We start from the raw sequence: 15,214 nt of genomic DNA, 5'->3' as shown, positions 1-15,214 counted from the left end.
GACCCTCAATGCAAGTGTTTTGAATTAAGCTGTGAACTAGAGGAGCAATGTGCAAGCTAATGGGTTAATACCAGCCTCTGAGCAACCATTAAGGTGCGTGCATGTGTTGTGCAGCAGTGAAAACCACCTGACCTTGTCCACATCCGTTCGGCCTGGATGGGACAGCATTTGAACCGGGCCAGTAAAGGACAGACCATTTGGACGTTATTAAAAAACATTAGAGTTTGCTGAAGCCCATGCTACTCCCAAAGCCATCAGGTAATTTGAAAGAGATCCAGCCAGTTTAAGATGTGCAGATGTTTTCGCTTTAAAACTGGCATCTGTTTATGCAGACACACTTTATGTTCGAAAAACCACAAAGGACCTCCAATAGGTTTTATGGAGCAGTATCAGCTAGAGCACTCAGCTTTGTAATTGTGCTGCACCAGGTAATGAGAAAATTGGTCACAAGCAGTGTTCCCTGTAGATGTAACCCGCAACATACAATTTTGCACAGCATGTGCAGTATGCACATTTATTTTTTGTAGTCTTTGAACTGCTGTTTGAGCTCCTGTGCAGCTTTCAGGAGGTCAAACATGGTCACAGTTTAGAGCATAATTCATATCAGAGGACTAATTCCACCTAAAAATACACATGCAGATATAACAGTTATAATTTAACTTCACACTATACCTATAAAATAACAGTTCAAGTAACTTCTTCAGATTTTCAGAAGGGACATATAAATTGTATCATGTAAATCTGTGAGTAATATCTAAACCGTCTGTATTAAAAACCTTCTATTTTTTCAAAACAGTTCATTTCAAGAGAATCTGGAACATTTTCAAAATATTTCAGTCTGGTTTTCATAAAATGACATAACTGAAATAACCTCTTAGAGTTGCTGATGATTTCCTGATGAATGTAGACTAATCATTTCTGTTGCATGACTAAAGTGCAACTTTCAACGTAGCTGATCAAAGTATTTTAATTAAAAGATGAAGGATTTGGATTATTGTCTGTGTGGCTGCTCCAGTCTGGTTTTAATATTACCTGTCAAACGACTTTCAGCCTCTGTTACTAAATACTGTATCTCCTCAATATTACGTATCTCAAGGCTCAGTTCTTAAGCCATTATAATAGTTTTACAGACATTGTGGTTTGGAGACTTCCTTAAATGTAAACTTGTGTAATGTGGAAAAAGGGAGGAGAAATACTGTATTGTTGAATTACCAGGTTTTGTGTTTGCAAACACCGCTGTATGTGTCCTTGTCTTCTGACAGTGAATGTCAGCATTGCTGCAGATAACAGCTTTTCAGTGCTCACAATATGTTGTTTTTATTCAAAGGCTTTGTTTCACTTTGTAGCCATTTCTGATGCTGTATTTTATTTTATTTTTTTCTGTTACGTGTTCATCTGTCTTCTGTAGGCTTCGTATTGTGACCAAATACCATCTCAGTTTCTCTGTTTGACACATGCTGTCATGGTTTTCAGGACAAGATTTTCAGGCAATAGAATAATTTCCTCTTTTTTTGACATCTGTTAGTTGCCTGGAAACACAAAAAGTGGTGACTGTTATGCCTACCTGTTAGTTATCCATAATATAACACATGGCTAACTGGCTAACTTAATTGAGTATGTGTCGCTGTTATTTGCATTCATCCCAATATTACTCACTATTCATGAACACATAACTAACTTTAGAGGTTGAACAAATTCACGTAATGAGCGGTATTGTGCATAATACAGTAACATAAGCTTCTACCAAAGAAATCTGAAGTTACCCTTTTAAACTTATACAACACACATAATTGTGATTTATTGTTAACTATATAACAAGAATATTCCAAATATATTTAATACCTTGTGCTAGAAAACCATACATGTCTGCGGTTTCGAAAGTCCCTGGAGTGATTGCAAACAAACAAATAAACAAAAAAATGCAACATGATATTTACTGTGATGGAATACCTATAATACCTTTTCAGTTTTTCAGTCAGTGCAGACTGACTTTAATTAATTCATTAGCATAAACTTACTTTACAAAAAAATTACAACTCAGTTACCTGACCCATTTATATCAAAGGGCTTAATGACTGAGCTAAATGTGGCCAGAGCCTTTTCCAGGGGTGCAAGACTTTATGAAGTTTGATTGGGAGAAATTAATAATTAGGTAAAATAAAACAAAAAAAACACAGTGAAGCAACACTAATACAGCTTGTGGCTTAATTAATTAAACTGGTACAGTTCAACACTCTTTTTCAGTGGTATTAGTGAGGTTTTCCATTGATGGGGGCTTTGTATTTAGAAAGAACTCAAGAACAAAACATTTCAATGTCCCTATATTCTATATCTGCTGTACACATAACACTACATGATCAAACTTCCCATGCAGTTCAGATACATACCATGTGCTCTCATTTGTTTCAGGACTCTAATACAGTACCATTACTGTGACAACTGGAGACACTAGTGCTACTGACAACTGTTCTATAATAGTTGTCTTGTTTGCAGAATGAGATTACTCTCATCTTTATATGTAATGGCAGAAAACAAATGTTTGGTAATTGAACATGATCCAGTAACACTGTGTTGTACGCCTCTGCTCTCACGCTGACCTCTCTGGGAAACAGATGATGCTTAAGAACAATGTTGTCTTGTATACTGTTCTCACACTGACATAGAAGCCATGCTCCTGTGTCCATTTCCCATTATGTGACAAGGACATATTTCAGACTGAAGTGATCCAAACAGCGATCTACCACTTGAGAGAACTGTCTTTGAGAACAGAGGTCGAGGGGAGCGACAAGGACGAGTGTCCTACAAATGCCATATCCAACAGCTCCTGTGTTTCCAGTGGCACTTGAACTGAAATAGGCACGCTCAACAGGGGACAGGCTTCAAGATTTTTTTTTTTCCATACTTCAGAAAGACTATCATGTTGAAGCTGGAGTGCTTGGTGCTGTGTCAGTACGTGTATCAACAGAGCAGCGATGGAATTCACAGGCCTCCAGGCCAGTGTATTGTTTGTGATGACACTGCTGCCTTGCTGCACGGCGATTTGGTACAGTACAATTCAAATTCCAGACACTACTTAACTCAGACTGTTAAGGTATTCATTCATTCAGTATATACAGTAGATGGTGAGAGTTATAGCCAGGAGGTTGGAGATAAAGAAATATGTATTTACAATGACATTTTGAGGTAAGTATTCATCAATCACCAATGAACTATCCATTTTTGAAGAAATATATAATGTCTGCTTTCTGATAGGTGGAAGGTAACTAAAATCACATAACTTTACCAAAGTCAGTTGTTGGCCAGGACATTTCTAACCAAAATTTGTAACCATAACATGCTAAATTGTTGACAAGTTTGACATTCAAAGCTAGTTGCTATTTGTAACTTTTTCTATCAATGCATAGCCTATGTTAGCATTAAAAGGTCTCCAGAGGTGGAACACAACAGAAATATTTTGCTTCTGATTCTATCACTTCTTCTACTGAAGAAGTAACCATCTAGCCCCAGCCTGGTTGGCCCATCTTGTCCCTTTCTGATAGCGACTCACTTTAGTGTTCACACTGCCCTGAGGAAGTAACGCTGCACAGAGGACACATTCTAACTCTTGCAGTGACCTCTAAGTTCTTAGCATGTGACCATCACCGCCATCCAGTCCTGGCGAGAAACCAAGACTATGTAGCTTTTCATGCAATAACTATCTCATGTCTTTCTCTTACAAAAGAAAACCTGAATTCATGAGCAATATAACACACTCAGCACAATTCAATACACTCAGTGTTTTCCCTGCTGCATCCTTACTTGATCCAGTATGACCAGGGGCTTATGGTAGGTAATGTTAGCTAATGTTTGCAAACTGTAGATAGATATTGCCTCCATTTAGGGCTGTCACATAAAAAAGTAAAGGTTGAACAACTGAGAACTAACATGGAATTTGTTTGAATTAACTCCAAGAATGCTACTGGGTCAGTTCACATTGTAAAACTGTGACATGTGTTGCTACATTCATGTCATATCACTTAAAATCATTATGAGCGGGGAAAAAATGTTCATTTACAAAGTCTGAGGTATTGGGAATTCCTCACACTGATGATATCTCTGACTTAGTGAAAAGAATTTCTGTTGTCAGAATGGCTGCAAATGCACCACCAATGGCAGTCACATGAAAATAAAAGTATCCTAAAAGCCACTAATACAATCCATTCAACTCATTTTATAGGAGCTTGACACTGTATCTGGTTTCAGAACAGCTACAAATATGTAATACAACACACACACACACACACACAATGTGCAATGTTAGCAGTGTGGTTAACACATTGGGATTATGCATTAACGCTCAAAGTCAGAGTAAGGGGTGTTTTTCCTGTTCTTCTCATTTTGTTACCACTGTGTGAAAGCAGCAGAAGATGCCTCACAAGTGAAAAACTAGCAGGTCAGATCTGTGGTAGATATCTGGCCAGCCACCACTGAGGCAAATGCATTTTTTTAAATGGCAGCAAACAACCTTAACTTCATCTGCACTGTTTTAATGTGTGGTGTTGTATCCAATAGTTTCATACATTAATTCTCAGATGCTTTGATGTCATGAGAATCCATTTAGCATGGCTTGCTAAGTTCCTCCATTTTATGTTTACAAAGAGAGCAATTGCCCAGTTTACATGCATGCAGTGTACATGCATGCTGAAAAGTAAGCATTTACCGTAGATACAGCATTTTGCAATAAACAATGGGAACACTGATGTTAACCCACAGCTACCAACAGTTAGTTACATTTCTACTGTGTAGAGAATTCCTAGGGTCATTAAAAAGCCAGTAGACCTGTCTGACATGGCCACACATAGGTATAGTTGATAATATTGATAATAGTGCCTGCATTCAATTTAGTTTTGACAGTTCCCAGTTCTGTTGTACATGCTGGCTACTTAAAAACTAAAAACTGACCCATTGTTGATGTTGAAAACTGAGCCACTGTTCCGCCTGGCTTTTTTCCTGCCATAACAAGTCAAAATGTCTGTGATGATAAATGTCAATTTCATACACTCAGGACACATAAAAAAAGTCACATGCACACAGTGATGAATAATGCATTTGTTTATTGACATTTTAATATCACAAATCTATCATACAACACCTTTAATGTTACTTTATTTGTATTTATTTGTGTTTAGCCCTTGGAAATCCTCCACTTCACATGGGATGGTCTGATTTTTTGATTTTCCAGCCAGTTTCTTATGGTGATTGGTGATTAGTATGGGTGTCCTACTAATGGTAGCATAATTCAGAAACCTCCATGGCCAGCTCTAGGCAGTCATTTGCATCATGACAGGAAGTGAGCAGACCACAGTCCAAGTCAAAGCAAAAGTCATCATCACTGCTGGGTGTTGACTCCACTGTTGTGACAACTTGTTTGTAGCTGGGGCAGCAGTTGCTGGCAACTCTCTCACAGGAGTCAGGCAGCATGAGGATCATGTCGTAGAAGCGGCAGAAGAGACAGTTCAGGACCATTCCTGCACAGTCAACTGAGAGAGACAACTCCAGTCAGGGATATTAGTTTACTCTACTGCATTTATTCAACACTGAATTTTTTTGGCTTCATAAAGGCCACCTCACACTTTGCAATGACCCCTATGAAATAATGTGTGATGTTTAAACCACATCTTGGGACATAAATCATTTGTGTTGCTATAAGAGCTGCTTATCTTCACTTACATCCTATAACATTTTAAAAGCCTCCTGTCCTTCCATTATACATGCATAATTTAGGAAATCATGCCTTGCTCACTCACAGAGAGACAAGCAAGAAAGCTGTTTGGAGAGATAATCAATTACTAAAAGTCTCTCTTGTATACTTTGCCCAAAGCATTTCCAACTTGTGGTGTGGTTGCAGTAAAACAATGCTATGTGTGTTCCCAGCAGCCTTTGCCAAACAGTGGCCCCATGAGTGCTATGAAGTGTGAGATCATCAAATGACACTGACCATGAACAGACAGTTACTCATTGAAAATATGTTGTTGGAAAGACCTCATGACTTGTCTTGCAAAGACTTTAGAGAATACATACCCCCTCCAAGACTGCACAATCAACGAAACCAATTATCTGGATCTAAATCCTGATCTATATCTAAATATATATTGGTATAAACAATCATGCTTGGGGGGTTTTTTGTTATATTTATTTTTTTAGAATATCCTTTATGGCATAAACCAATGAGAAGAGTGTGACAACAACTGAATAAATCCCCTTTAGGTTCTGCAGTAATGTCACCATCTGGTGCGAGCACCATTTGTAAATGCAAAGCGATGCACCAGGTTTGTTTTGAATCCTGTGGGAATTAAATGGGTTTTCCACCTGCTGACCACTTGTCTTGCCTTCGTTCTACAGAGCTAGAGAGATACAGTATTATTAGCAGTACAGAAAAACAAAAAAAAAATACACACATGTGACGCCTACTATATGTCTCCCTGCTCAGGTGTTTATGTGCCTAAATATAGCAAAGTAGATCTACATGGGACCACAGTTAAACTTTAGTGTAAACTGGATCTAACAACAGCCAGCTGGCAGTGACTGTGTGCAACTTCCTGAGGCCTTGTCGTCACAGTGATGTTGCCATGTGTGATTACTTAGTGCAGCAGTCCCCTATATTATTTCACTTTATTGACTATTGGAGTCTGTGGGGTGTTTTATTTTGAAAAAAAAATGACCAGAACTAGCTAAGTCCTACTTAAAATACGGCTTTATTGCGACAGGTGGTTTACATGCTCCAGGTCCCTTCTACATAATATCATAGTATATGGCAACAGGCTATCAAATGAGGCAGTGGAGTCTTCAGAACTGCTTCAACACATGGAGACAAAGCACCCTGCAATAAAAGACAAGCCTACTTTGAAGTACTTTGAAGACAACGTGAACAAGAAGGACAGAAGCAAGTCCTCAGGGCCACCACAGCAATAAGTGTAACTGTACAGAGAATACAGTCTACTTTGTGGCTAACCGTGTTTCACTGTTGGTGAAGAGCTGATGCTGCCTGCTGCTGTGTCATGGTGAGTTGTATTTATAATGCTCTTTACGAGTGTTTGGTTTTATGCCGAATGTATATTCCAGTAATTTAACACTCCCCCCCCAATATTATGTTACATAAAACCGGTCCGCGGTGCAAAAAAGGTTGTGGACTGCTGACTTAGTGTCTGTGCATAGAAATACCAAAACCTGTGCTCACTGATGACATTTCGGCCCCTACACTCTGCATAGATGTAATGGCTGGATGTAGTAACTGTCAAGAAGTGGTTGAGACACCTGAATCCTTCTTCTTCTTCTTCTTTTTTTTTTTCTAACGCAGTATCTTATTTAATGAACTTTTGAAGTGTAAGTATATGCATTTGGACAGGAGCCAGGCTAGCTGTTTCCCCCTACTTCCAGTCTTTATGCTAGGCTAGGCTAACCACATCCTGACTCTAGCTTCATATTAAATGCACATGAGATTGACCTTAATTTTTTAATCCCAGTGAATAAGGGTATTTCCTAAAACGTTGAATTATCTCTTCAATGAAAACTAGTTATTTCAAAATGACTTATTTAATATCTAATTTAACAAAAGTGCATAAGAATATCAACAGTCTGCAATGTAATCACTTATGCTGCTACATCTACAGTAGCAAATTTACTTTGGTGGCCATTTTTTGCATTAGTCTTTCTCTTTTTTGCTGTAGTTTCATTTTTTAAATTATTCACACATTTTCATAATTGATTATATGAACCGTATTTAAGCATTCTCACAGCATGGTGAGGCATAAAGCTTGCAATTTGTCAAATTTTTTATTCTGTCTGTTGTCTGTAGCATTATTATTCTGCATATTAATAACCATTTATTTCATCAGTGGAAAAGCTGTGTTTGGATGAAAAAGTTAATTTCAGAACAGTTTTACTGAGGACTCAAAACAAGGTTTTGTTTCCTGAAATGATTTGTGTGTGTTTATGTGGACGGGTTTGGCAACTGTGTGTGCAGTTACATGGGGTGGGGCTGGTGAAGAAATGCTGGTGTTACTAACCTCCCATGTTGCTCTGCTGAGAAGGAGACAGAGATTCTGTGGTAGAGGATGCTGTGGAGGAAGATCTCCTCAGGTACATTTTCAAAGAGAACAGAGGGGGAGAGGCGCTGTCACACTCTCTGGGCTGCTGAGCATCTGTGTCCTGACTGGTGTCCCCTGGCTCAGTTTCTGCAGTCACACTGAGTCTCCAGTTGCTGACTTGAGTCTCGCTTTTGATCCTTTCTGTCCAAGAGACAAAATTTTAAATGAAGCAAGAAACAACAGGTACTCTTTATCATTTTTACAAGCACAATTTGATTGAAAATTTAAAGAACACAACACCAACATGTGTTAGTGCAGGCACATCTAGGCTTAAAAACCAACACATCAGGCACTAGTCCAAATGGCCTGATTTACAGATATTTTGAAGCTGCTGAGAAGAATTACTACAAACCAATACAATTAGACATAGTAGGACAAAATACAATACAACACAATGCTAAATGGACGTGACACGAAACAGTACAATTTGATACGATACAACACAACATGTGCATACATGCAAAACAACGTCACAATGTGATACGATATGTTACAACAGGTAATGCGAAACAATACTACGCAATTCAATATGAAGCAACGTGGTTTGATATGTGATACAAAATTATACAATTCTATGTGATATCATACAAACAAAATTACTGTCAACAATATAAGCAATACAATGTAATAAAATATGATGCAATACAATATTATAATCTTTTGTACTGTTTTAAAATTTTTCCACTATTGCTTGCTATTTCTTGGCTGGAGAAATGTGGAGTCCACATTTACCACAAAGTTGATCATTTGCATGCCAGCATAGTTCTGAGTTTATTTCTGTCAGCACAAAAAAGCTTTTAAACAGCATTTACTGTATACCATCACAGGACACGACAGCTCTCAATGTTTTAGTGGTCACAGAGAAGAGTGAATGCTTAGGCAGTGGGAATGAAACTGCGAGATAAATTACAGCCTTAAAATGCTTACATAAAATTGCCAAAACATAAATGAGATTTAGGTTAGTGAATAATAACAAAAAAGTATTTTTAATCAAATTAGCCACAAGCTTTTTGTAATAGTTCTTAAGCTTGCTAATTAACAACTTATGTATCTATCTATCTATTTATCCTATACAAAACCAAAATGTAGGGTTATTTGGCAAGGCTAGCAACCCCATGGAGACAAGACTTAATCAGTGAGCTTTACAGGTGACAGCTAAACTAGCTGTCTCCCTGTTTCCAGTTGTTATGTTAGGTTAAGTTAATGGACCTCTAGTAACAGCTATGGAAACAGCTAGCCTGGCTCTGTCCAGAGGAACTGCCACTGATGGCAGATGCCAAAAATTGACAGCTTTGCTACTTGTGGAGGCTTACGCTAATATACAAAACATAGAGAAACAGATCTGTGGGGCTTCACAGTTTGCTAACTGAGATGTGTAATACACCAAGTCAGTGGTGCTACCTCCATTGCTTCTGAAACAGCTGGTAAGTGACCAGACTGACACCATGATAATGTATAAAACCCACACCATCCACACACAGAAAAAAAATTGCATCTGAGCAGCAGATTCTATGTATGCTGAAGAAATTTACAGAAAATCAGACAAGAGAATGTGGAGTTATAGGCTGTGAAGTTTCTGGAGTGCAGGAATAGGTCTGTTTGTTAACATCTGATTTAAATAGATATTAATGAATTATTGCGCTGGCTGCAGACTGTTTACTTTTTCACCACCTATTTGAAATGAATTATTCACCATTCTTTTCTCTGTTTTATTTAACATTTAATGACTAATGATTTATTCACACTCTGGACACATTTTTGAAAGTTGAATAAACTGTATTTGTCTTACCTAAATTGTTGAAAGAAAGATACAAATGGACGTTGCTCAGGGCTGTATTGGCCATTTTTAAGATTTTATTAGCTATGTTTTAATACATATGAAATAACAAAGTTCAAAATTGTCTCCCATGTATTCACCTTTTGTAAGCTTGAAGTTTACTTTTATCTCTCATTAGAACTGTCGGATTTCATCTGTCATTTCTCAGTGATTGAATGAAAAGTGAAGAAGGCAGGGACTTGTATTTGAAGTACAAGAAGTACAAAAAGTTCAAAATCAGTGCCGTCTGAGTGTATGTTTGAGCTGAGAAGCAGCGTGATGCTCCCGGGTTATCTAATGAATTAAGTAAGAAGTGCAGCTGGTCCATGCCCATGACCATTAGCTGATAGAGAAATAAGGCCTGCAGGCATACTATGCATTTTTCAGGTTTTGTTCCAGTGTTTCACTGAGCCGCACTCACTCATTAGACACCACAGTTACTTGGAGCGGTGGATCTGAAGATAATTTCAATTCATGTTTAAAATCAAATTGCAAACTCAATTTTGCAGCACATATATCAAACATAAAAAACACTGACACAATTTAAAGAATTTATGTAAGCAAGCGACTGACAAAACCCATTTGTTTAATTGCTGCAAAATGTGATTTACTGGGGAAACCGTTATGTTATGAAACCGTACAGCTTTAAAAAAAAGAAAAAAAAAATCTCATGTCAAATATCTAGTATAAGACAGTAGTGAGTAGACTCATGCAACTGCTTTGGTACTGGGAACAGGAAGGATGATGCTAACAACTGTACATTATCATAACAGAGATTTACAAGAAACACAGTGACTCAATGTGATTGCTCTGATTTTTTCCACAGACCTGAGTCACATAGACTTACCTCCTCTCACCCAGCTAGGGCTCTTCTCAGCAGTATTTACTCTCCCTTTGTCTTTCAGATCAGCTCTCAGAGTCATTTCATCTGCCATCTGGTCCATTGCATCACAAACAGAAAATGTACTTAGTATGACAAACCTGATTACCTCAAGTCAAAAATATGAGGCTGCACATAACTGTGGCCAATGGGAGTCAACGTCTAACACAGTGTTACCACAGCTCGGTGTCCTCATACACTCCTCGGGTCTTAGGATTAGGTTCTCACGCAGCGGGCTGCCACATAGTCTTCTGGTCCTGGCTGTGGAGGCAGCTGTTTACCTCGGCAAAGCAGAGAGCACCCAGGACAAATTATCCTTTACATTGCACAGGGTCCATTTGGCCTGCTGCCTACTGTACTGTAAGCCTCTCCAATGTTCCAATGACGTTGGCAAAAATACTGGAGATCCGCTCCTATCAAAACATCACTGAGACAAAGTCAGCAACATTTTATTAGTTTGAGTTATTTCCCACTATGAAGTGATAATGAAGCCAAAGGTAAATACAGAGCATCACATAATAAAAGAAAATATCACTTATAATTCCCTGTACAAATGCGTAATTTAGCAATCAGGACATACTACAGAGATTTTATAGTAGTGATATTATTGGAGATTGGAAATACCATACAAGTATCAAGTCACTCTTCTTCAGCCTACAAGAGTTTTTGTAAGATGCCACTTATTGTAAAGAAAAGACAAGAAGTCATGTACTGTATTCATTTACTGTACACATACACTCTAACACACAAACATCATCTCACTCACTCCTTCAAGGCCGTGTTCTGTTGAACATATTTATGAGGCAGCGAGTGGCAGTTTGTTTGTTGGGGGCGAAAACACACCGAGAAACACGGATAGTGAGCTGCATTCAAATTTCTCCGAATACAAGCCAACCAATTTACTCTAATTAGGCTCAACACTAGAGTTGCATTTTAATGGACGCCCCGCTGTGTTTGCATATGTTTAGAGAACAAGAGCCATGCTAATTGAAAAATTAAGATGTGAGAGTATTTGTCTACCGAGCTCCCACTATGCTGCGCTCAGTGTAAATATAACTCCTGAAGAGAATTTCCACTGAGAGTTTCTAGAGCTTTCTTTCTTCCTCCTCCTCTCATTTTCTTTGTGTAGTGATGATGATGATACAGTGTTATGGAGAGAAGACAAATCAAGACCGTGCTCTTGTGTTCTTCAAAGGGCCTACGGTGATGATGTAACAACACCATATTCTCACTCTTTGGTGGTGTTGTTTCTCACTGACACAGCAGGTTCTCTTTCACTGGCTGGCGTCAATGACATGGTCACACAGGTTCAGCAGGTTACGTGGTTAATTTGGCTCCTATGGAAATGTGGTCTCTTTCAAATGAGCTGTGCGGCTTCGCGTCTGCCGAGAAGTCACAGTGGCTGACACTCTACCCCATTAGAGCTTTCCCTAATGCAGAGCGAAGTGACAGCCTGAGATCAAGTTCAGGTACAAATTACACTATGTCTAAGTGACAGCTTTCTGACCCCCTTCGCTGCACTTACAGCCCACTCCATTATTTACAGCTGTAAACAAGTACTCATGCACATCCACCCCTGCTTCTCATCACAGCTTCAGGCTTTCCATGTTTATGTACTGGCTGATGAACCTGTTTCCCTGCTTATCCATCTTAATTTCCATTTAAAGTAATTTACCAATTAAATTTCAGACCAATTAAATAACCGATGATAACTGGGTTATAACCACACTACAAAAGAGCTAGGTCATCATAGCTTGAATTTCTCTTTGTATATGTATATGTATATGCCTGAGTCAGATTTGTGTTATAAAGATTGGAAGCAAAGCCAGGAAGTTGAGAAAATGTTGTTTTGAGACCAGAAACTAAGAAACTTGTTACATTTTCATTACCTGGCTGGTTGTATTTATGAACATGAATTACATTACGTTACATTACATTACATGAATGCAGTGTTAAGGCATAATTCAACCACCAGAAAGTCTTACAGAAAGCATTGTTTCTTTCTTCCTTGGAAGGATCACCTTGGAAAGGCAACTTAACATTTACAGCATGTGCGTGTGTGGCCCTGCCAGGTGCTTCGTTGAATTGAATGGAATTTCTTCTTTTCTTTTTTTCCCCCTGGTTTTAGTAAAATGTCTTAGTTTGTTGAACATGCTGCCGGTGCAGAGGTTCCCCTTTGCCCCTTAATGAGTTCCATGGAGAATAAGTGTCATGGTTGGCTCTGGTGATGAGAGCAGACTCCCATGTCACCTTGAAATCGACTAAGACAAAGGGAAGACGACACTTTCTGTCATATTCACTCTCTTCTTTTACAAATGGTTAACCCTGGTGGGCCAAGTTTATTTTTACAGGCAGATGTCATTATCCTCAGATAGATAAAAGATGCACATCTAAAAAAACACACAATTGGAGCTGAATTTAGTTCATCTTAACTGATGACGCTTTTGTTGAGTAATAATGTACATAAAATGTACATTAATTCCTAATGCCTTATTTGCAATATTTACAGCAAACTGTTTGCCTGAATATTAAAAACATCAGAAAGTAAATACAGATAATCAATACAATGTGAAAAATTAGAAAATCTAATGATTGGCAAACCCAGAATGTCCTAATAGTAATAGTTTACACTGTAAACTATTCCAAACATTTAAAATTCAAAATGTTTCCAGCACTGACTTCCTCCATCTGTTTTCACATCAACCTACTGTTAAACTAAGTGCAAAAGAGATGGGGACAATTGCCGCCAATAGCTATTTCCTCACAGGATTAGGTAGTAATCCTGAAAAATCACCTCTGAGAAGCTGAGCCTTGCTTGAGAAAGGATGGAATATGAAGTCAAAGAATCCCTCTCTGACAGACCTGCTCTACCACTGGTAAATATCCTTAAGAGTATATGTTTCTGCAGTTATTAATGGTCTTCATTAACTACCACAGAGTTTCCTGTGGACCTGCTTGTTCTGATCCACTTAAAGAGTTGTACCTTAAAGAAGAGCTCACCTTGTTTGCTCTGGGGAGTCTTTCTGCCCAACCCATTAAGGACACAATAATTCATTTTGGAGATCGTTTTTGCTCTAATTGATCATGTCTGTTATATTCGAGTTTTTCTACAGCTTACAGGACACCTGCCTACCTTTATGACAGCTGACAAGGGTGGGGGGAAAGAAACTTCCTGCTGCTTGTCACAGAGTGAAGAAATCACAGTTTCCAAATTAAGATTGCAGATAAATGACCTTACAAAGCAAAGGAAATCAAAGAAGTATGGGAATGGGGTAAATTGGATTCTTTGGCGTCTAACAGTATATGACTTAAACCAACTGGGGATTCTCTCCACAGTGGAGGAAGTGAGCATTTCCTAAGGCTACAGTCCCACCTGGGACTTCCTGATGATCCATGGGGTGTTCGTAAAAAGCCTTGAAGTTATTCAACCCACTAAAAGGCTAAATAGATTTTTTTCTATTAACATTTAGGCGTATTGCTCTGATTTCAGAGCTTCTACACTGGTTTCAGGCAATCTATTTCATTTTACTCAGTCAATATTCTGTATTTAATTTGCATAGCTGAAAGGTTCGTTAATGTCTGAGGTCTTATTGTGTCACACTGGATATTAACAATGATCAAACAATGGTAAACCTAAAAAGTGTTTGGCCAAATCTTCTGATTAATGAGCTTTGTTACATTTGCTACTGAGAACATAAAATAATCGTCAGTATATTTTTAAGAATATATCAGGTAGCTTGGCTATAGCACTATACACTGAGCACTTTATAGGGCTGGGTATCATTTGATATTTTTCAATACTATTTCTGATTCCAGAGTTTTGATAGAGGACCAAACACAATATTTCCTCTCACTTTACTTGGAGAAATATAGACATTCTTTTCTTGAAAATCCTTTTTGATTTAACATGAGAAGCTCTCAAATGTTAAACATGAGCTCTGCAAGACTGCTGCCTTAACAAAACATTCAAATCCCTGTTTTGTGAAAGAGCAAATAATTTGAATCTGACCAGACATTCAGTGCCAGCTTTCAATACTTGACAGTTTTAGATATCCAATAGCACCACAGACACATTGAAGTCTTTAATTTCTTATTGCTCTCCAACCTGTCTTACGTACACATTGTATTTCTGATGTTTTTTCTAATGTATATTATATATTTTTTTATCTTTATCTAATGCAGTCAATCAATCTGTCTACCTGTCTACAGCATAGAGGTTCAATATCCAGGCTTCATCAGATAACAATGCTTAATAATCATACAGTAATGGTTAAAGTAGTATTCAATAATTTTTTTTCTTATTGGATGTAGTGGAACACGCTGTAACTAAATATTGATGTTTTCTCTGAACAAGGTTGGTATGACTAACTTGTCATTTAACAGCTACATTTT

The 15,214-nt window shown here is 38.1% G+C and overlaps 1 protein-coding gene across 1 annotated transcript; it reads right to left on the bottom strand.

Annotated features, from left to right (window-relative positions):
* Positions 1-5,078: 5,078 nt before the first annotated feature.
* On the bottom strand, positions 5,079-11,280 carry mdfic2 (MyoD family inhibitor domain containing 2). Its single transcript, XM_018698970.2, has 4 exons — positions 11,000-11,280; positions 10,790-10,877; positions 8,046-8,267; positions 5,079-5,519 (listed from the first exon to the last, which is right to left on the bottom strand). Exons 2-4 carry the CDS (start codon positions 10,875-10,877, stop codon positions 5,263-5,265), a joined length of 567 nt encoding a protein of 188 aa, XP_018554486.1. The 5' UTR covers positions 11,000-11,280; the 3' UTR covers positions 5,079-5,262.
* Positions 11,281-15,214: the final 3,934 nt, after the last annotated feature.

The sequence above is a fragment of the Lates calcarifer genome, linkage group LG12 (assembly GCF_001640805.2).
Source record: "Lates calcarifer isolate ASB-BC8 linkage group LG12, TLL_Latcal_v3, whole genome shotgun sequence".
Classification (NCBI taxonomy): domain Eukaryota; kingdom Metazoa; phylum Chordata; class Actinopteri; family Centropomidae; genus Lates; species Lates calcarifer.
Note: the sequence above shows the minus strand (reverse complement) of the source record. Positions and strands in the feature narration are given on the sequence as shown.